Genomic DNA, 23,698 nt, shown 5'->3' with positions numbered 1-23,698 from the left:
CTACTCCTGCTCCTATCTTCTATGTTTCTACCTCCCACCCTTCCCTCTTGCGAAACAATCCCAGGATCGCCTTTCCCAAACCTCTCATGCATGCCAACAGGCGGAGTTGGACAGGTGGCTTGTGAATGAGAGCCGAGGGTTAAAAGAGCCCGGGCTTCATTTCTGCAACAACGGGTGACTTCCCAACTCACCTCATCCATCCAAAACCTGCCCACAGTTAACATTTTTGATGAATATTTGACCAGTTCTCAAACAGATACTTCCACAGAAATTCACACTATTTCACACTATTGTGAGTACCAACTCAGATCAGTTTGGAATAAAGGATATTAAGTTGTTAATAACAAACAGAAAATGTTGGAAATATGTAGCGGATCAGTCAGCTTGTGAAAGGGAAAGTCTAGTGTACCATTCATCAGACATTATTCTGATCAATGGACTGGACTGAAGCATGGACTTGTCCTTCTCTTTCACCCGTTGATTTAACCTGTGGTGTAGTTCCAGCATTTTCTGTTCCAATTTAATTTTCAGCATTCGTGTGTTTTTCCTTTTATCCAATTCTAAAAGTAGTTTCTTATATTTTTGGGGTTGCACTGTATAAGGATCAGGAAAACTCGTACTTTCCAATGTACTTACGTCCTGATTTGACATGTCCCAGTAAGGTCTCTCTCCGAATGACATCACTTCCCACATGACAATTCCGTAACTCCACACATCACTGGCTGAAGTGAACTTGCGATACGCAATCGCCTCTGGCGCAGTCCATCGCACGGGAATCTTTCCGCCCTATACAAACGGTTAATGACAGTCCTCTGTTAGTTTCTCTATTTGCTGCCATGGTATTTCTTTATGTAAAGAGACAATGGCAACTTCACTGTGTTAGTCGTGGCTCAGTGGGTAGCACTCTCACTTCTGAGTCAGAATTGATGGGTTCAAGTCCCACTCCAAAGATTTGAGTCCATAATCTAGGCTCACATTCTAGTGCAGTACTGAGCTAGTGCTGCATTGTTGGAGGTGCCGTCTTTCAGGTGAGGTCCCATCTGCCCTCTCAGGTGGATGTAAAACATCCTATGGCATTATTTTGGAGAAGAGCAGGGGAGTGTCCTGGCCAATATTTATTCCTCAATCAACATCACTAAAACAGACTATATGATTATTTATATTTTTGCTGTTTGTGGGGACCTTGGTGTGTGCAAATTGGCTGCTTTTCCTTCATTACAACAATGACTACATTTCAAAAGTGCTTTGGGGCATCCTGAGGTCGTGAAAGGCGCTATAGAAATGTAAGTCTTTCTTTTACTGCTCCTCTTGTTGAACGATGTCAAGGCTGAAAAATGGAAAATGTTCCTACCTTTTTACATCCAGTGTCAGCAGCAAGCACTCTCAGATAAGGCAGATCAAGAGTTAAACAGAGACTAAAGCTTCCTGTCCCAATAATCTACCTGAGTGCTAAAGAGCACTTCCTATAGCACCAGTGTTCCCACACTAGCCATCCTTAAGCCTCCTCCGAGTGACATTGCCTAATTTAGAAACAATTAGTGTGGGAGCATTGTACTGTGGACTTGTGCCCAATAGAAACTCCCCTAGGAACTGAGTCTCCCCAAATTCATTCCCAGATGTCAGCGAGTGAGCTACTTTCATCCCATCAGTTGATTTGGGATTCGAACCTCAGGCACATGGAGAGAAAGATGCACTGGGCATTAGACAGCGGCAAATAGTAAACTTCTCCTTTACCAAAACAATGCTCAGATCAATACACTGAGTTTAAGCAATGATTCACTTGGCAGTGCCAGCCGGTTGTGGGTTCAAGGCTCACTCCAGGAATTCCAAGTACCAATCTAGGCTGGCCCTCTGGTGCAATACTCAGGTGATGTTGCACTGTTGAAGGTGCCAACCTTTGGAATAGTGGAACTGACCCAATACCAGATCCACATTCAATCCCTGGGCTGCGCTATGTTGGCAGATTTCAGCAGGGGGAAAAATTGGAAGGGGCACGATAACTGTCCTCATGGCTGCTGGGCTGAAGGGTGGAGAAGGAAGTCGGCCATTCCCGTTCTTGTTCATCACCCAGTGCCTTTTGCTCAACATGCATGTGTGTGGAAACATAGAAACATAGAAGATAGGAGCAGGAGTAGGCCATTCGGCCCCTCGAGCCTGCTCCGCCATTCAATGAGATCATGGCTGATCATCCAAATTCAGTACCCTGTCCCTGCCTTCTCTCCATATCCCTTGATCCCTTTAGCCTTAAGAAATATATCCAACTCCTTCTTGAATATATTTAATAAATTGGCCTCTACTGCCTTCTGTGGTAGAGAATTCCACAGGTTCACCACTCTCTGGGTGAAGAAATTACTCCTCATCTCTGTCCTAAATGGCTTACCCCTTATCCTTAGACTGTGACCCCTGGTTCTGGACTCCCCGGCCATTGGGAACATCCTTCCTGCATCTAGTCTGTCTAGTCCTGTTAGAATTTTATAAGTTTCAATGAAATCCCCTCTCATTCTTCTAAACTCCAGCAAGTATAAGCCCAATCGACCCAATCTCTCCTCATACGTCATTCCTGTCATCCCAGGTATCAGCCTGGTGAATCTTCGCTGCACTCCCTCCATGGCAAGAACATCCTTCCTCAGATAAGGCGACCAAAACTGCATGCAATACTCAAGATGTGGTCTCACCAAGGCCCTGTACAAATGCAGCAAGACATCCTTGTTCCTGTACTCAAACCCTCTCGCTACGAAGGCCAATATGCCATTTGCCTTCCTAACCGCCTGATGCACCTGCATGCTTACCTTCAGCGACTGGTGCACAAGGACACCCAGGTCTCGTTGCACTTCCGCTTCTCCCAATCTATTGCCATTCAGATAATAATCTACCTTCCTGTTTTTGACACCAAAGTGGACAACCTCGCATTTATCCATGTTATATTGCATCTGCCATGCTTCTGCCCAATCACCCAACCTGTCCAAATCATACTTGAGTTTGTCGGCATCCTCCTCACAGCACACACGCCCACCCAGCTTTGTGTCATCTGCAAATTTGGAGATGTTACATCTAGTTCCCTCATCTAGATCATTAATATATATTGTGAATAGCTGGGGTCCTAGGACCGATCCCTGCGGTACCCCACTAGTCACTGCCTGCCACTCGGAAAAAGACCTGTTTATTCCAACTCTTTGCTGTCTGTCTGCCAACCAGTTCTCTATCCAAGTCAATACCTTGCCCCCTATCCCATGTGTCTTAAATTTACACACTAATTTCTTATGCGGGACCTTATCGAAAGCCTTCTGAAAGTCCAAATACACCAAATCCACTGGTTCTCCCTTATCTATTTTACCAGTTACATCCTCAAAAAATTCCAGTAGATGAGTCAAGCACGATTTATCTTTTGTAAATCCACGTTGACTTTGTCCAATCCTGTCACTGTTTTCCAAGTGCTCTGCTATTACATCTTTTATAACGGGCTCTAGCATTTTCCCCACTACCGATGTCAGGCTTCCCAGTCTATAATTCTGGAAGAGGGGGCTGGACTCAGCCTCACACTGTCTAGGCTCACCCATTGAGAACAGCCACTTGGAAGAAGGGTCGATTTTCATTCAGAAGTCGGGAAGGAGGCGGGACTACAACTTTCGGGTTGTAGTCCCGCCTCCATCGAGATGCGGCTAATCCATGTGATTTTCACTTGATTGACCTTGTTGAGCCCGCCCAGCGGGCTCAGCAGGCCAATTAAGGGCCACCCGGCAATAGGTGATGTCACAGACTGAAATTTCATCTGTTAAGACGTGTTGACAGATGAAATATCAGTGTTTCACAGCTGTTTGAAGCTGTCAAATACTGACAGTCTTACTTCTAACCTGAGTCCTTCTACGCAGACTCAGTTAGAAATCTCGTCGGCACTGAAAGCTGCAGGCTGTCACTTTTGACAGATCACAGCCATTCTGCTTTCTGTGCCGGCTGAATGGTGGACTCCCAAAACCTCGAGGAAGGAAGGCTGAAAAGGTAAGTACAGGTAATTTAAACTTCTTTACACACTTTAGACACACCAAACACACTTACCTTTGCACTCATGCACCCATTACTCACCTGAACACCAACATCACGGCCCCTCCAAGTCCTTCAACCCGACGGCCCGACTCCTCTAACCTGGCGTGGTTTGGAGCCGTCGGGAATCCCACACGACAACCTTCAAAATAGGAATTAGGCTAAAAACTGCCTGTTAACTACCTGTTAACAGGCAGTTAATTGGCACTAATCCCTTCCCGCCTCAGGTCGGCGGGTCCCAGTGCGGGGCGGGTACCCACCTCCTTTGAAACTTACATGGAGGCGAGTTTTGGGTGGGATGGTGTCGGGACCCCCGAATTCGGGAATTTAACCCCCCGCACACCTCCAATCCCGACTCCACGGCACACTGAAAATCGACCCCATACTAAAGGGCAGTACTTGTACCCCAGAGTGAATCGTTACCTTGCACAGTGGAGTAGGGATAAGAAAAGATAACTCTGCCCTTGAGGTGATGTGGTCCTCTAGTAACTGTGTTCATTTTGGGTGTAAGCTTACAGCACATTTAGATGTAAAAAGGGGAACTGACACAACAATGATCAAGTGCTGCAAGCTGTCTATATGAAACTGTTAGCCCTGTGGGAAGGAGTTAGAAAAATGCTTAACATTCGTATAAATTAGTCCCTATTAACCTCTGCACCTTTGTTTAAGTGGGAAAAAAACAGCTTCTCATCACAGCACTGATCTCCCGAGTCTCACTGTGGGTTGCTGTGTGAGGTGATTCAGAAGTGTATACATCAACAACATCACTAAATTGGGACTGCTTGTGCAGATCCTGAAGGTAATTCATTGCATTGAGGGGGCCATGAGTTAAGCTCAGTATATTTTGTTCAAAAACCTGCGGAGGCAGTGGAGGCAAAAGAGCTGAAGATCAAAAGGTACAGTCTTCCTTGTGTTTATTCTCCTCAGACCAGGAGGCCCCTGTGCCAACTGGGTCCTTCTGGGGTCAACAGCCATTTGCCTTTTGTCCGTGCTAAGGCCCAGACAGGGCCTACACCTGATCTCAGCAGACATAGGGTCCACAGGGCCCATTAGGAGCACACCTGGTAGATTAGCCCAGGAACGTCCACAGATGCCCCCAAACTGCTGCCACCCCCTACATAGAATGCCTCCCCCTCCCACCACCATTGGGATTGCATAGAAATACATAGACCTTACAACACGAAGAGAGACCAGTCAGCCCAACCAGACTGTGATAACATTTACTCTTCACACAAGAAAATAGTCCCAATCACATTTACCCACTCTGTTTCCTTAAACCCCTTTTCCGTCATCCACCTATCCAATCTAACCTTAAATGTTGACACAGTTTCTGCTTCAACACTAACATTATGTCCGTGTATAATTGAGACACGGACTGCAGGAGTTGATTATAGCAAATCTTTACTGAATGGAGACAACCTGGAAACTGAAACAACAGAAGCCTGCTAGGGCCTTTTATACAGGGGTGGTCACTGCCGGTACTGCAGTCTGAGACCAGTTATTCCCTTAAAGGTACATACACAACAATTCCTCCCCTTTTAGATAAACAGTACATAACATTCATTTAACAACTAAATAATAACTAATTACAATTACAATTACGGTTGCTAGATACATTGGTTGAAGTTAAGCAATTATAAGTTCAGTCTTTGAGGAGGCTTCCTGATTCTGTCTGGATAACGCCTCTTTGGGATATCAGGTTCTTCTGGCAAGGTTGCGTCGGGATCAATGTTGTTGTTTGGTTCGTCTGCTTCCAATATCACCGATTCTGCGGTAGATGCAATTGGTACTTCGGTTTCATCGCCAGCTGTATCAGATCGTGGTGTGGAGTTGACGTTTTCCAGTGACTCTAGAATCTGGTCAGCATGGCGTCTTACAATGCTCTCTCCAACATCCACGGTATACATTAGAGGTCCTTGCTGTGTACAGATCGTTCCTGGCTGCCATTTCTCTGTGCGGTAGTCCCGGGCCAAAACTGGTTGACCTATCTTAAAACTCCTGGTCGGCCTTTCATTCATATTCTGAAACTGCCTGTTCTCCACATCTCTTCTGACGTTTGGCTTAACCAAATCCAAGCGGCATCGTAGTCTTCGATTGAAGAACATCATGGCTGGAGTTTGGTTGGTAACCGCATGTGTCGCATTCCGGTAGGCAAACAAGAAGTTATCCACCTTGTGTTGTAGGGGTATATCTTCATTACACATTGCCTTGATAGCCTTCTTGAATGTTTGAACAAACCTCTCGGCCAATCCATTAGTGGCTGGATGATATGGGGCGGATGTGTAATGCTTAACACCATTGTTCTTTAAGAACCTCCGGAACTCTTCAGACACAAACTGTGGTCCATTGTCAGAGCAAATCTGTTCAGGCAGCCCATTCCTGGCAAATATGGTTCGTAAGACTGTGATAGTTTTTTCTGTGATGGTTGAGGACATTTTTATTACCGCTGGCCACTTTGAATGTGCATCCACCGCAATTAAAAACATCGAGTCCATAAAGGGACCAGCAAAATCAATGTGCACCCTTTGCCATGGAGATGAGGGCCACTCCCATGGATGTAGAGGGGCTCACGGTGGGGCGTTTTGGACCTTCTGGCATCCTGTACAGCTCTTGGTCATCTCTTCGATTTCTCTATCGATTCCCGGCCACCACACAAATGCTCTGGCTAAGTTCTTCATTTTTACCCCACCCAGATGACCCTCATGAAGCTCATTGAGCACTCTATCCTTCAATTTGGGTGGAATTACTACTCTGGATCCACACATCAATGTTCCTCTGCACACTGACAGCTGTTCTCTTCTCGGCGAGAATGCTGGCAGCAGTGGTTCGCCATGTGCTGGCCATCCCTTCACCATTAAATCATAGACCCAGGAGAGTGTCGGGTCATTTCGTGTTTCCTTTTCTATGTTTGCATTCGTCACAGGGAGACATTCGACTATAGTCGAGTGGAATAACTCCACTGGATCCACTGCCAGTTCTTCTTCCACCGTCGGCAACGGTAGGCGCGACAATCGATCAGCATTCCCATGCTGTTTAGTTCTTTTGTACTCGATGTCATATTGGTGTGACCCTAGGAAAAGGGACCACCTCTGTAGCCGTTGTGCCGTCATTAACGGTACGCCCTTCTGAGGGTTGAAAATGGAGACGAGAGGTTGATGATCAGTTAGTAGAGTAAATTTCTGACCGTGCAGGTAGTGATTGAACTTCTTCACCCCCCCCCCCCCACACCAGGCTGAGGGCCTCTCTGTCAATCTGGGCGTAGTTACGCTCGGCTGAAGTTAATGAGCGTGACGCAAAAGCTATCGGCCTCTCTGAACCATCAAGGAATTTATGTGACAGTACCGCCCCAATGCCTTAGGGAGACGCATCACACGCCAGTCTTATAAGTAGTGATGGGTTGTAGTGAGCCAATACTTCTCTTGAAGTGATTAGGTCCTTACTCTTCTGAAAGGCCCGCTTACATTCAGCGCTCCATTTCCATGCTACTCCCGTTCGTAGTAGGGCGTTCAGTGGATGCAGAATTGTGGACAAATTCGGCAAAAACTTACGGTAGTAATTCACCAATCCGAGGAATGACCTCAGTTGCGACACATTTTCATGCGCTGGAGCCTTAACTACCGCTTCAAATTTGTCAGGAGACTTATGCAACCCCTCTTCATCAATCACGTGGCCACAATACGATATCTGTTTCTTAAAAAACTAGCACTTGGGGCGATTGGCTCGTAGCCCATGTTCACGTAGTCTAATGAGCACCTGCTCTAGGTTGGCAAGGTGTTCACTGTCATCTTCACCTGTCACTAGGATGTCGTCTAAGTAACACTGAGTCCCCGGAATCCCTTGCAGGACTTGTTCCATCGCTCTTTGCCATATCGCCGGAGCTGATGCTACTCCGAATACCAGTCGATTATACTGGTAAAGACCTTTGTGAGTGTTTATCGTGAGATACTTCCTAGAGGATTCTTCAACCTCCATCTGCAAATATGCTTGTGCTAGGTCAATTTTTGTAAAACGCTTCCCTCCAGATAGTGAGGCGAAGATATCTTCTATCCTTGGAAGAGCATATTGTACTGTGTGAAGGACTGGGTTCACCGTTACCTTGAAGTCCCCACAGATGCGAACCTTCCTTGGCTCCTCAGACTTATTGTTTAACGTTTTCTTCATGACAGCAACGATGGGTGTCGCCCACTCGCTCCAGTCTACCTTAGATAACATGCCTGCATTCTCCAGATTCTCCAGCTCTGCCTCAACGGCTGGGCGAATTGTATATGGTACCGGTCTTGCTTTGAAAAACTTGGGAATTGCATTCTCCTCTATTTTTATCGAGGCGGTTACGCCATTAAGAGTGCCCAGTTCTTGTTGAAATACCTCTTTGGCGTCAGCTAAGATTGTTGACAATCGACCAGGAGTGACATCGTCATCCTTTTTACCAGCCACCGTCAGTGCCTGAATGGAGTGCCAGTCTAAACTTATCTTGCTGATCCATTCACATCCTAATAACGGTGGTCCACCATCTTGCAGAATGTAGAGATACAATTTCCGTATTTTCTTGCTGTTGTATTCGACAGGCAGCCTTATTTTTCCTCTGGGGTATACTTTTTGCCCCGTATACGTCCGCAAGACAATGGATGTCACTCTCAAGGGTATGTGTGAGAATAGCCGCTCGTAGTCTCGTCGATTCATGATGGTTAGAGCTGATCCTGTATCCAATTCCATTTTGACTCGTGAGGGTGACCCAAATGGTTCGGAGATCCTCTTTTGCAATTACGTTGTGAAGTTTGAGACAGCTTAGTCTCTTGTTCCCGGATTCACTATCACTCATCTGGTCTTCGGAACTACTGTCCGTCATCTTCTGTACTTTCCTGTACGGTTCCTTAGTAGCCTTTTTGTTGTCGTTGGTCTTCTTCCCAGACCTGCAAACTCATGCAATGTGTCCCATCTTTCCGCATTGCCTGCATATTTTGACCTTGGACCAGCAGTCCTTCTGGTCATGGTTTGTTCTGCCGCAGTGATAACATTTTGCAAATCCCCGTGTCATTTCGTGGGTGCCGTATTCCTGTGGCTTTAGTTGTATTTCCGCAGCTCCCCTTGCTGCTGCTTCGTACGATACTGCCACGCTGAAAGCCTTATCTAGCGTCAGCTCTTTCTCTGAGAGTAACCTCTTCTGGGTTCCTTCACTCAGGAGTCCACAGACAAATTTGACCCGTAAGGTATCTGCCAGTTCTGCTCCGAACTGGCAGTGCTTTGATAGCTTGCGTAGTTCCGTAAGGTAATCAGCATTGCTCTCATTTTTATGCTGATTTCTCCTGTGGAATTTAAATCTTTCTGCTATCAGCAGCGGTGTAGGGTTTAGGTGTTCCTGTACGATAGCAACAATTTCGTTAAAACTCTTCGCCTTCGGTTTGGCTGGAGTAATCAGGTCCCGCAATAGGCCGTACGTACTTGCGCCCATTAAATTTAGCAATACCGGTGCCTTTTTCTCATCAGCTATTTCGTTTGCCTCGCAATATACGTCTACTCTTTCCACATACGTGGTCCAGTCTTCTATTGCATTATCGAAGGCAGTGATATTGCCAGTCTTTGGCATCTTGAAAATCTAAGATGGTGCCTCCCGCGCTTTGCCTTCGTCCCCGATAGATCAAAATGGTGCCTCCCACGCTTTTCCTTCTTCCCCGCCGAGTTAGGATGGCGCCTCCCGCGCTTTCCTGCCGCTGCCGCTGCTGCCAACGCTGTTGCTGGTGATTATATTTATTTTACTATCCTGTAATGGCGACGCCCTACGGTCTTCGCGCCTCCCCAATCGCTGCTGCCAACGCCGCGCTCCGCGGTATTTTTATTTTTCTATCGCGCTTCAATATTTGCTCCGTTAATTGAAGAACCGTTCCCGTCATGGAGCGGACCCTCTGGGACACTTCCCTCCCTCTTCTTAGGTCCGAACGCTGCCCGGCTTCGAAGCACCGGCCGCGCCCTGTGTGCTCCACCCTCTCTCTCTCTTTGCTTCCCGACTCGCTGCCCGGCCCCGTTGCAGAGCCACCCGATCGAGCTCTAGCCCGCCACAGCCCAGGAAGGATCAGTGCACTACCTGCCACCAGCCTGATTAGCTGGGAAACCACAGACTGGAGAAGCAAGCCTGGCTCTCGACAGTCTCTCCTGCACTTTTCAATTCGATGATTTGGAGGGCGGTTGCCCACGGTCGTCGCCCGTTTCTCGAGTTTCTTTGGATTATTATTATTTTTTTTTTCTTCTGGCTTCGACCTTCAATAACATCGTCTGATACATAGATACATAGAAGATAGGAGCAGGAGTAGGCCATTCGGCCCTTCGAGCCTGCTCCGCCATTCAATGAGATCATGGCTGATCATCCAAATTCAGTACCCGGTCCCTGCCTTCTCCCCATATCCCTTGATCCCTTTAGCCTTAAGAAATATATCCAACTCTTTCTTGAATATACTTAATGAACTGGCCTCCACCGCCCTCTGTGGCAGAGAATTCCATAGGTTCACCACTCTCTGGGTGAAGAAATTCCTCCTCATTTCAGTCCTAAATGGCTTACCCCTTATCCTTGGACTATGACCCCTGGTTCTGGACTCCCCGGCCATCAGAAACATCCTTCCTGCATCTAGTCTCTCCAGGCCGAACAGAATTTTATAGGTTTCAATGAGATCCCCTCTCAATCTTCTAAACTCCAGTGAGTATAAGCCCAATCGACCCAATCTCTCCTCATACGTCATTCCTGCCATCCCAGGTATCAGCCTGGTGAACCTTCGCTGCACTCCTTCCATGGCAAGGACGTCCTTCCTCAGGTAAGGCGACCAAAACTGCACACAATACTCAAGGTGTGATCTCACCAAGGCCCTGTACAAATGTTGCAAGACATCCTTGTTCTTGTACTCGAACCCTCTTGCTACGAAGGCCAACATACCATTTGCCTTCTTAATCGCCTGCTGCACCTGCATGCTTACCTTCAGCGACTGGTGTACAAGAACACCCAGGTCTCTTTGCACTTCACCTTCTCCCAAACTATTACCATTCAAATAATAATCTGCCTTCCTGTTTTTGCCACCAAAGTGGATAACCTCACATTTATCCACATTATAGTGCATTTGCCATGTTTCTGCCCAATCATCCAACCTGTCCAAATCGTGCTGGAGTTTCACGACATCCTCCTCACAGCATACCCACCCCCCCAGCTTTGTGTCGTCTGCAAATTTGGAGAAATTACATCCAATTCCGTCGTCCAGATCATTAATATATATTGTGAACAGCTGGGGTCCTAGGACCGATCCTTGCGGTACCCCACTAGTCACTGCCTGCCACTCGGAAAACGACCCATTTATTCCAACTCTTTGCTTTCTGTCCGCCAACCAGTTCTCTATCCAAGTCAATACCTTGCCCCCAATCCCATGTGCCTTAATTTTGCACGCTAATCTCTTATGCGGGACCTTATTGAAAGCCTTCTGAAAGTCCAAATACACCACATCCACTGGTTCTCCCTTATCTATTTTACCAGTTACATCCTCAAAAAATTCCAGTAGATTAGTCAAGCATGATTTACCTTTTGTAAATCCATGTTGACTTTGTCCGATCCAGTCACTGCTTTCCAAGTGCTCTGCTATTACATCTTTTATAATGGACTCTAGCATTTTCCCCACTATCGATGTCAAGCTTACTGGTCTATAATTCCCCGCCTTTTCTCTACCACCTTTTTTGAATAGTGGGGTAACATTAGCTACCCGCCAATCCATGGGTACCGTTCCAGAGTCTATCGAGTTCTGGAATTTGACCAGCAATGCATCTACTATTTCTAGGGCCACTTCCTTAAGTACCCTGGGATGTAGATTATCAGGCCTTGGGGATTTATCGGCCTTCAGTCCCATCAATTTTCCTAACACCATTTCCCTACAAATACTGATTTCTTTCAGTTCCACCCTTTCATCAGACCCTATATTCCCCAGCATCTCTGGGAGGTTATTTGTGTCCTCCTTTGTGAAGACAGAACCAAAATATGTATTTAGTTGGTCTGCCATTTCTTTGTTCCCCATTATAAATTCCCCCGATTCTGACTGCAAGGGACCTACGCTTGACTTCACCAATCTTTTTCTCTTCACATATCTATAAAAGCTTTTACAGTCAGTTTTTATGTTCTCTGCAAACTTACTCTCATATTCTATTTTCCCTTTCTTAATTAATCCCTTTGTCCTCCTTTGTTGAATCCTAAACTGCTCCCAATCCTCAGGGTTATTGCTTTTTCTGGCCAATTTATATGCCCTCTCCTTGGACCTTATGCTATCCCTAATTTCCCTTGTTAGCCACGGTTGGGTCACCTTTTTTGTTTTATTTTTATGCCAAACTGGGAAGAACAAATTCTGTAGTTCATCCATTCGGTCTTTGAATGTTTGCCATTGCCTATCCACTGTCAACCCTTTGAGTGCCATTCCCCAATCAATCCTACCCAACTCGCTCCTCAGACCATCATAGTTTCCTTTATTTAAATTGAGGACCCTAGTCTCCGAGTCAACTACTTCATTCTCCATCTTAATGAAGAATTCGATCATATTATGATCGCTCCGACCCAAGGGGCCTCTTACAACAAGATTGCTAATTAATCCTTTCTCGTTACATAATACCCAGTCTAAGATGACCTGATCTCTGGTTGGTTCCTCGACATATTGGTCCAGGAAACCATCCCGTAAACACTCCAGGAATTCCTCCTCCACAGTATTGTTACTCATTTGGTTGGCCCAATCTATATGTAGATTAAAGTCACCCATGATGACTGCTGTGCCCTTATTGCACGCTTCTTTAATTTCTCTTTGAATGCCATCCCCAACCTCCGCCTTACTGTTTGGAGGTCTATAAACCACTCCCACAAATGTTTTTTTCCCCTTAGTATTTCTCAATTCTACCCATACAGATTCCACCTCATCAGAGCTAATATCCTTCATTACAATTGTGTTACAGGTAGACTATCCTTTATCCGAAAACCTCGGGACCAGCCGTGTTTCGGTTTTCGGAAAATTTCGGATTTCGGAAGGTATTTTATAAGACTGGGAAATTTGTCGGGGGTGGGTCGGCGGGGGGTCGGGGGTGGGGGTCGTCAGGGGTCCGCGGGGGGGGTTGGCGGGGGTCCGCGGGGGGGTCGGCGGGAGTCGGGGTCGGCGGGGGTCCGCGGGGGGTCGGGGTCGGCGGGGGTCCGTGGGGGGTCGTCGGCGGGGGTCGGGGTCGTGCGCCACTCTGGTCATGTCGTGCGCACGACTTACGCTGAATGAAAAAACCTTCGGTTTTTAGAGGGTTTCGGTTTTTGGAAGTTCAGATAAAAGGTAGTCTACCTGTGTGGTAAACCACTGTTTGTATTCCACTGTGTACATGCCTGGACATGCCTCGGCTGACTCCTCCCACAAGTCCTAGTATAAAGGTGACTGCTCCCCAGCCCTTTGTATTTCTGGACCGGTCGACCACTCGAGGCAGACCTTCATTCTTTTGTTAATAAAAGCCTTTAGTTACTCTCTTAACTCTCAGTCTTTTATGAGTAATTGATAGCGCATCAATTTTATTAACAAAATTTTTATAATGGAGAAGATCCTCACACCAGCATGCCTGGACTTAGATCATCGGGAGGCGGACTCATCCACCAAGTTTACTCACTGGCTTAAGTGTTTCGAAAAATTCCTGACCGCCTCCGCAGCAATCAAATCGGACGAGGACAAACTGGATGGCCTGACCTCCAAAGTGAACCACCGAGTGTACTCGGTCATCCAAGACGCGACCTCGTACGCGGACGCTATCAAGCTCCTCAAGGACCAGTACACGCGCCCAGTGAACGAAGTGTACGCCAGGCACCTTCTGGGGAGTCGTAAACAACAACCTGGGGAATCGACCGTGGAATACCTTCAGGCACTGTCTGTGCTTGGCCGGGCCTGTGGTTGTAAGGATGTAAAGGCCGCCGTGTACACAGAGGAACTTATCCGGGACGCTTTTGTAGCGGGCCACAGATCCAATTACACCTGACAGCGACTGTTGGAGCAGAGTGACCTCGACCTCAACAAGGCCTCTGAACTCGCACTATCATTGGATGCAGCCTACCGGGGCATGGATGCCTACTCCTCTGCACCATGGACGCCGCGGGGAATGACAGCCTGGGACATGGTAGGACCGCCTCATAGCGCCGTGCCACCCCAGCCACACCCCAGCAACGGCCCAACTACCGCAGCAGTGTCCCAAGGCCAGACAGCAGTGCCCCAAGGCCAGAAATGCTACTTCTGTGGCCAGGCAAAACACCCCAGAGCGCGCTGCCCGGCGAAAAACGCGATCTGCTCGGGCTGCGGGAAGAAGGGACACTACGCTAGCGTCTGCAGGGCCAAAGCCACCCCGAACCCCAGCAGCGCAGCATGTGGGCCATGCGGGCCGCCATCTTGGTCCTCCCCGGCCACGTGCGAACCACCGGTACAGCAGCCATTTTGGCCGCCTCCAGCCACATGGGGATCATGGACGCTGCCATCTTGGACGACAGCCGGAACGCAGCAGGCCCCCAACACCACCTCATCTGATACCCGCAGCGACACACCGACCCCTACGCTGGCATCCGTTACACTGGACCAAGCGAGACCGCACCAGCTGGCCAGTTCCACAATGGACATTAAGGTAAATGGTCACGATACAATCTGCCTTTTTGACTCTGGGAGCACGGAGAGCTTCATCCACCCCGACACGGTGCGGCGTTGCTCTCTCCCAGTCCTGCCTGCGCACCAGCGGATTTCTATGGCCTCCGAGTCCCAGTCGGCAGACATTGGCGGCTACTGCGTGGTGACACTCGTAGTAGACGGGACTGTGTACGATCATTTTAAACTTCTGGTCCTGCCCGACCTCTGTGCTGCCGTCCTGCTGGGGTTAGATTTTCAGTGCCACCTTAAAAGTGTTACGATGGCGTACGGTGGACCCCTACCCCCACTCACAGTCCGCAGCCAGCAGCTTCCAAATTGCCCGCCGCGCACCAGGTGCAACCTCTCCACACTCAGAGTCACCCCCCCCCCCACTGTTTGCTAACCTCACCCCCGACTGTAAGCCCATCGCCACAAAGAGCAGGCGATACAGTGCCGGGGACAGGGTTTTCATTAAAACCGAAGTGGAGTGGCTCCTGAAGGAAGGGATTATTGAGGACAGCACCAGCCCCTGGCGAGCCCAGGTTGTGGTCATTAAGACCGGCGAGAAGCAGCGCCTGGTCATCGACTACAGCCAGGCAATAAATCGCTACACCCTGCTGGACGCCTACCCACTCCCCCGCATAGCTGATATGGTCAACCAGATCGCGCAGTACCGCGTCTTCTCGACCATTGACCTGAAATCAGCGTACCACCAGCTCCCTATCCGCCCTGAGGACCGCCAGTATACTGCCTTTGAGGCAAATGGCCGCCTCTATCACTTCCTTAGGGTTCCCTTTGGCGTCACCAACGGGGTCTCCGTCTTCCAAAGGGAGATGGAGCGGACGGTAGATCAAAATGCGTTGCAGGCCACTTTCCCATATCTGGACAATGTGACCATCTGCGGCCGTGACTTGCAGGACCATGACGCAAACCTCGAAAAATTCCTCCGCACCGCCCAACTCCTGAACCTGACATATAACAAGGAGAAGTGCATATTCCGCACAAACCGCCTCGCCATCCTTGGCTGTGTTGTGGAACACGGAGTCATCGGCCCCGACCCCGACCGGATGCGTCCCCTTATGGAACTCCCACTGCCCCACTGCCTCAAGGCCCTGAAGAGGTGCCTAGGGTTTTTCTCCTATTACGCCCAGTGGGTCCCCTACTATGCGGACAAGGCCCGTCCGCTGATCAAGTCCACCTCTTTTCCCTTGACGGCAGAGGCCCGCTTAGCCTTCCACCGTATCAAGGAGGACATTGCCAAAGCCACCATGCACGCAGTGGACGAATCCATCCCCTTCCAGGTGGAAAGCGACGCGTCCGACTTTGCCCTGGCCGCTACCCTCAATCAGGCGGGGAGACCCGTGGCCTTCTTTTCACGAACCCTCCAAGGCCCGGAGACCAGACACTCCGCTGTTGAGAAGGAGGCCCAGGCGATTGTGGAGGCTGTGCGTCATTGGAGGCACTACCTGGCCGGAAAACGATTTACCCTGCTCACTGACCAGCGTTCAGTTGCTTTCATGTTTAACAACAAGCAGAGGGGCAAAATCAAAAATGACAAGATGTTGAGGTGGAGAATCGAACTTTCCACCTACAATTACGAGATCTTGTACCGGCCCGGGAAGCTCAATGAACCCCCGGATGCGCTATCGCGTGGCACCTGCGCCAGCGCGCAGATCGATAGACTGTGGGCCCTCCACAATGACCTCTGCCACCCGGGGGTCACCAGGTTCTTCCACTTCATCAAGGCCCGCAACCTGCCTTACTCTATTGAGGAGGTCAGGACCATGACCAGGAACTGCCAAGTCTGCGCTGAGTGCAAACCGCACATTTATAGACCAGACAGGGCCCACCTGATAAAAGCCACTCGCCCCTTCGAGCGCCTGAGCGTTGATTTTAAAGGGCCTCTCCCCTCCTCCGACCGCAATGTGTACTTCCTCAATATTATTGATGAGTACTCCCGTTTCCCGTTCGCCATCCCCTGTCATTAAATGTCTGAACGACCTCTTCACCCTGTTCGGTTTCCCCAGCTATATCCATAGCGACCGGGGCTCATCGTTTATGAGCGACGAACTCCGTCAGTACCTGCTAACTAGGGGTATTGCCACAAGCAGGACCACCAGTTACAACCCCCGGGGGAACGGACAGGTGGAAAGACAAAATGCGACAGTTTGGAAGGCTGCCCTGCTAGCCTTAAAGTCTAGGGGCCTTCCAACCTCCCGCTGGCAGGATGTGCTCCCCGATGCGCTCCACTCTATTCGGTCACTGCTCTGCACTGCCACTAACGCCAACCCTCATGAGAAAATGTTTGTCTTCCCAAGGAAGTCCACATCGGGGACATCGCTACCACCATGGCTGACGTCCCCAGGGCCGGTCCGACTGAGAAGACACGTGAGGACCCATAAAACGGACCCCCTGGTCGAGAGGGTCGACCTCCTCCACGCCAACCCCCAGTATGCTTACATTGCATACCCGGACGGGCGGGAGGACACAGTCTCCACAAGAGACCTTGCACCCTCGGTGGCCGCAGTAACCCACTACTCACTACCACCCCCCCCCACGATCCGATATCCAGCCCCAGCAGATGGCAGGCCTGGGCCCCGCGACCCGCTCGACATCTACGAGGACGACACGCCTGTGCCACAGCCTACGCAGGACTCGACGCCGGAAGCTCCACTACCCCTGCCGTCGCCACGCCGATCACAGCGGCAGACAAGACCTCCGGAGAGACTCCAATACATTAACTTTTAATACACTTCACCCCGCCGGACTCAATTTTAAACAAGGGGTGAATGTGGTAAACCACTGTTTGTATTCCACTGTGTACATGCCTGGACATGCCTCGGCTGACTCCTCCCACAAGTCCTAGTATAAAGGTGACTGCTCCCCAGCCCTTTGTATTTCTGGACCGGTCGACCACTCGAGGCAGACCTTCATTCTTTTGTTAATAAAAGCCTTTAGTTACTCTCTTAACTCTCAGTCTTTTATGGGTAATTGATAGCGCATCAACCTGTAATCCCTTCTTTAACCAGTAATGCTACCCCACCTCCCTTTCCTTTTTGCCTATCTTTCCTGAATATCGAATACCCCTGGATGTTGAGTTCCCAGTCCTGGCCTTCCTTGAGCCACGTTTCCGTAATCCCAACCAAATCGTATTTGTTTACTTCTATTTGCGCAGCCAATTAATCCACCTTATTACAAATGCTCCTTGCATTAAGACACAAAGCCTTCAGGCTTGTTTTTTTAACGCTCTTAGACCTATTAGAATTATTATTTACTGTGGCCATGTTTGATTTAAACCGTTGATTTCTCTGACTGCCACTTTTGTTTTTCTCCTTCCTATCTTTTGCTTTTATCCTTGTTTCCCTTTCCTCTGTCTCCCTGCTCAGGTTCCCAACCCCCTGCCATTTTAGTTTAAACCCTTCCCCACAGCACTAGCAAACACTCCCCCTAGGACATTGGTTCCAGCCCTGCCCAGGTGCAGACCGTCCGGTTTGAACTGGTCCCACCTCCCCCAGAACCGTTTCCAATGTCCCAGGAACTTGAATCCCTCCCCCTGGCACCATTCCTCTAGCCACGTATTCATCTGAAGTATCCTTCTATTTCTACTCTGACTAGCACGTGGCACTGGTAGCAATCCTGAGATTACTACCTTTGAGGTCCTGTTTTTTAATTTATCTCCTAACTCCCTATACTCCGCTTTTAGGACCTCAACCCGCTTTTTACCTATATCGTTGGTGCCTATATGCACCACGACAACTGGCTCTTCACCCTCCCCTTCCAAGATGTTCTGGAGTCGCTCGGAGACATCCTTAACCCTTGCACCAGGGAGGCAACACACCATCCTGGAGTCTCATTTGCGGCCGCAGAAACGCCTATCTATTCCCCTTACAATTGAATCCCCTATTACTATAACTGAGGTGCTGCCGAGTTGCAGGTAGTTCGTTTCTTACTCGTCACCAGTATTATGTCCGTGTATAATTGAGACACGGACTGCAGGTGTTGATTATAACAAGTCTTTACTGAATGGAGGCAACCTGGAAACTGAAACTACAGAAGCCTGCTAGGGCCTTTTATACAGGGGTAGTCACTGCCGGTACTGCAGTCTGAGACCAGTTATTCCCTTAAAGGTACATACACAACACTAACCCTGGAAGTGAATTCCACAGCCTCACAACTCTCTGTGTGAAGAAATTTCTCCAGCCCTCTGTTCTAAATCACTCACATTTAATCTTGTATCTATGGCCCTTCATTCTAGGTCCCTCAACCACTGGAAGCAGTCTGCTTCTATCCATCCTGCCCTACCTTTTCATAATATTAAACACTTTGATTATATTGATCTGGCCATTTATCTCATTGTTTGTGGGAGCTTGCTGTGTGCAAATTGACTGCTGTGTTTCTTACATTATGACAGTGACTACTTCAAAAACACAGTACTTAATTTGCTGTAAAGGGCTTTGGGGTGCCCTGAGCTCGTAAAAGGCGTGATAGAAATGCAATGCTTCGATTTTAAAATGTTCATCGTCATCCTGTTAAAATCCCTCCAAGGCCTCGTCCCTCCCTATCACTGTAACTTCCTCCAGCCCTATAACCCTCTAAGACCTCTGCGCACCTTCAATTCTGGTCTCTTTTGCATCACTAAAATTTCTTTGCTCCACCATTGGTGGCCCTGCCTTCTGTTACCGAGGCCCTAAGTTCTGGAATTCCATCCCTAAACCTCTCCGCCTCGCTACCTCTCTCTCTTCCTTTAAGACGCTCCTTAAAACCTACCTCTTTCACCAAGCTTATGGTCACTTGTCCTAATAACTCCTTATGTGGCTCGGTGTCAAATTTTGTCTGATAACGCTCCTGTGAAGCAAGTTGGGATGTTTTACTACATTAAAGGTGCTAGATAAAAGCAAGTTCCTGTTATCTATAAATTGCTTTGTTCTTCCTGCGTCACGCAAAAGGGACAGAAATCCACCATTGACATCCCAGCATGCTGCGGAGCAAAATGAACAGGCAGGGGTTTGCATTCAGGGCACCTCATGCTGTGAGCACCCCCTATTGGTATTGTGATGGAGAGCGATAGCAAGTTACTCCCAGAGGACCAGAGACCAGCTGACCAATGGCTGGATCAAGAGCAGAACCATTGGAAGAATGGCGCCAGATTGTCTGAGGTGTGGCCTGAGGAGGCCAAAAGAGAGAGAAAATAAAACAAAACTTCACAACCGACAGTTTAGACTGGTGCCTAGATGCAAAAGAAGAGATCCTGCCTCAAATTTAGCAATAAATCTAACACGAGCAGAGCAGGACCGAAGAACATTATAGTCTCAAGTTGCAGCAAAGCGAGAGTAGAAATTAGAAACGAGGATTCCAAAAGAGCCATCAGGCTAGAAGCTCATTGTGGGAGGTTGTGCAGAACGAGCGATAGTGAATCAGCAGCCCTGTTTTGCATGCTGCCCAATTTTCTTTTCCATTGACTGCAACTGAATTTCTACCCCATAAAAGGAGGGAAATTAGATTTCCCATCAGCCCCTGCTGCCTGAGGCACTGAGCTGCCCCACTGCGTCTATTAAAGGAGGCTGGTTACATTCTGTGAAGGCAGGGTGGGATAGCTGCAACAGTGTGATCAGAAAATCCTATTGCCACCCATTGCCACCCTGGATGCTGCAGCAAGTTCTCACTGCCACAGAACTGCTCCGAGTTTGAGGCAGCTACAGCTAACTTCTCAGTGGTGTCAGCCCCTCCCTTAAGCTGTCTGAGCAGTATATATTGATGCGGGTTGACTATTTACTTTTCATTCTGGCTCTTTTAGCCTCTTTTCTGGGGCCTTTCTGTTTCTGCATTTTCTCTGTTCCATAACTATAGTAATCTGGGATGTAATGCTTAAGTTATCCACCAGATGGAGACAAATATTAAGGGGTCATATTTACCAGTATTAAGGTAATGTCCTGGCACACCACTTATTAAGGTAGTGGCATTTTATTCTGGGTATGACTCAGAGGCGAATCCTCCATCTTGTGATCGCACAGTAAGAATTGTGTATCTTGCTGGCAGTTGTAAAGCTATGTTCTCTGCTACATATGTATAATTAAACAGTTGAGTTTTGGTTCCTGAAGTCTGGCTTATCTCAGTTTCTGACTTTACCACTCGGATATCACAATAACTCTGGTTTGTTCAGAGTGAAACGGAGTCCATAAACCTTCCAACACAAAGGGTGTGCGGTGTTTATCGATTACAAAGACAAGCCACTGAATTTATAATCTATGAGGTGACAGTATCAAAGCTATCTCATCAACGTCTGAACTATTTATTGTCAACAGACCTTCTTTTTCTTACTTGCAGGAATACACCTGATTTTAACCTGGGGGTGGGAGGGGGAGTGTGGCGTGTGGGGGCCGGAGTGGGAGGGGATGACACAGAGGCTGTCCAGTGGGAACGGGATAATTGGGCGGCTGCAGGGTTAAAATCAGGGCTCAACACATTTAAAATAACTCACGAAGGGTCATCGACCTGAAACGTTAACTGTTTCTCTCTCCACAGATGCTGCCTGACCTGCTGAGTATTTCCAGCATTTTCTGTTTTTATTTCAGGTTTCCAGCATCCGCAGTATTTTGCTTTTAAATTTAAAATAACTCTTTTTTCCCCCCAAGAGCTTTCTTTGGAAAAATGATCAAAAGATTCCCAACTTTGACCAGGATAGAATTTTACAGAGGGGAAGAGACTATCGACTGTTAATTGTGTCATCTTCAGAGTGATAAAACTCTCTCTGACAGGCCTGATGGACTTTACAGCCCAAGGCTCGATGGCTGGTATCATCTCAGATAGTGTTGTGGTTAAAAAGATGGGAGTTTAAGCTGATGATAATCAAACCATTCCCCTATACAGTAATCAGGATCCCAACATACTGACCATCAGGATCATGTACATCTTTCATTTGGATTTGAAGTGATTTCTTCAATATTACTTGCTTGTTTCCTGCCATAACATTAGAGTCCCCTCTCTCCTCTCCAATTCATTTGTCTCAACATCCATGAATTGCGACTCTTGACAACATCCAACAGGGGACATTTTCCTGGATATTGGAAAATCTTCCTTTACACCTTGCTCAATTTTTCAATCTTTGCTGTGCCCAAAGAATATTTCAAGACAATAATCAAATTGTCTCCTTATCTAAGGAAGAACATACTTGCTTTAGAGGGGGTGCAACAAAGATTCACTAGATTGATCCCTGGGATGAGAGGGTTGTCCTGTGCAGGGAGGTTATGCTTGAACTGTATCAAACACCAGTTAGGCCACAGCTACAGTACTGCATGCACTTCTGGTCACCACATTACAGGAAAGATGTAATTGCACTAGAGAGGATGCAGAGGAGATTTACAAGGATGTTGCCTGGACTGGGGAATTTTAGCTATGACGAAAGATTGGATAGGCCGGGTTTGTTTTCTTTGGAACAGAGGAGGCTGAGGGGAGACCTTATTGAGGTGTATAAAATTATGAGGGGCCTAGATAGAGTGGATAGGAAGGACCTATTTCCCTTAGCAGAGGGATCAACAACCAGGGGGCACAGATTTAAAGTAATTGGTCGGAGATTTAGAGGAGATTTGAGGGGAAATGTTTTCACCCAGAGGGGCTTGGGGTTCTGGAACTCACTGCCTGAAAGGATGGTAGAGGCAGAAACCCTCACCACATTTAAAAAGTGTTTGGGTGTATACTTGAAGTGCCGTAACCTACAGGGCTACGGACCAAGAGCTGGAAAGTTGGATTAGGCTGGATAGCTCTTTGTCGGCCGGCACAGACACAATGGGCCGAAATGGCCTCCTTCCGTGCTGTAAATTTCTATGATTTCTATGAGGAGAGATTGAGTAGATTGGGCCTATACCCTCTGGAGTTTAGAAGAATGAGAGATGATCTCATTGAAACTTATAAGATTTTGAGGGGGATTGACAGGGTAGATGCTGAGAGATTGTTTCCCCTGGCTGGAGAGTCTAGAACCAGGGGGCATGTTCTCAGGATAAGGAGTCAACCATTTAAGACTGAGATGAGGAGGAATTTCTTCACTCAGAGGGTTGTGAATCTTCAAAATTCTCTGCCCCAAAGGGCTGTGGATGCTCAGTCATTGAATATATTCAAGGTTGAGATAGATTTTTGGACTCTAGGGATATGGGGATCGGGCAGGAAAGTAGAGTTGAGGTCAAAGATCAGCCATGATCTTATTGAATGGTGGAGCAGGCTCGAGGGGCCGTATGCTCTACTCCTGCTCCTAATTCTTATATTGTAAATTAGCCCTCTGCTTTATATTTGGAATATAACAGATATCTGGGGATGAGATATATAACCAAGGGGTTCACATATGTTCTAGCCGCAACAATCAATAATTGGGGGCAGTTACAAGACAGCAATCCATTGACTTCCAGATACAAATTTTGTACAACATAGTTTTTGACATTCAGATTTAATTAAAAATGTTAAACTGAATGAATCTTGAGTAGATTTTAACAGCCATTCCCACCCCTTGACTTGATCACAGCCTTGAAATCATTCTGTAGTATCTGTTAATTACATTTACTCACAGGTCTCCTGTGGCATTGCTCATAGTGAGTCAAAGCCACGCTAAATATAACAGGAAGTGTGACGCTTGCAGGAAGTGTGTGCTATATGCAGGACTTCCAATATCTGATTACAGATAGTGGTTAATCGGGGCTGTTTTTGTCCCTTTCTGTGCTGGCAGTGACTCTGAGCAGTTACTGACCTTTGAGATACATACAAGACATGGGACTCACACGAGAGGATTAATATTCACAATGTCACCAGAGCAAATTCATATCAGGAAGCAATCTGTAATGATTTATGGATAAACTCAAAATCCAGCGCACATTACAAGACTTCAAAACTTCAAAATTCTGCGTGCTGTTTTGAAGCGATCTGGAACATGCAGGATAATGGTTTCCACGCGAATCCTCTGTCCCCGTCAGTAATGTGAAATACTACAGGGAGCGAAGCACAGTAACACTAGCCCATGCCTTCACGTCTGTGGTAATTAA

The 23,698-nt window shown here is 47.8% G+C and overlaps 1 protein-coding gene across 2 annotated transcripts in view; it reads right to left on the bottom strand.

Moving 5' to 3' along the window:
• The window catches only part of LOC147116119 (ephrin type-B receptor 1), a 474,793-nt gene that overhangs the window by 63,742 nt on the left and 387,353 nt on the right, over positions 1-23,698 (bottom strand). For both annotated transcript variants that reach the window (XM_085990885.1, XM_085990884.1), the window contains exon 10: positions 637-786. In XM_085990885.1, the coding sequence (XP_085847011.1) occupies positions 637-786 (150 nt within the window). The remainder of the gene's footprint in view (positions 1-636; positions 787-23,698) is intronic.

The sequence above is a fragment of the Somniosus microcephalus genome, chromosome 6 (assembly GCF_052327205.1).
Source record: "Somniosus microcephalus isolate GS21.2 chromosome 6, FLI_Smic_1.0, whole genome shotgun sequence".
NCBI classification, from domain to species: Eukaryota; Metazoa; Chordata; class Chondrichthyes; order Squaliformes; family Somniosidae; genus Somniosus; species Somniosus microcephalus.
Note: the sequence above shows the minus strand (reverse complement) of the source record. Positions and strands in the feature narration are given on the sequence as shown.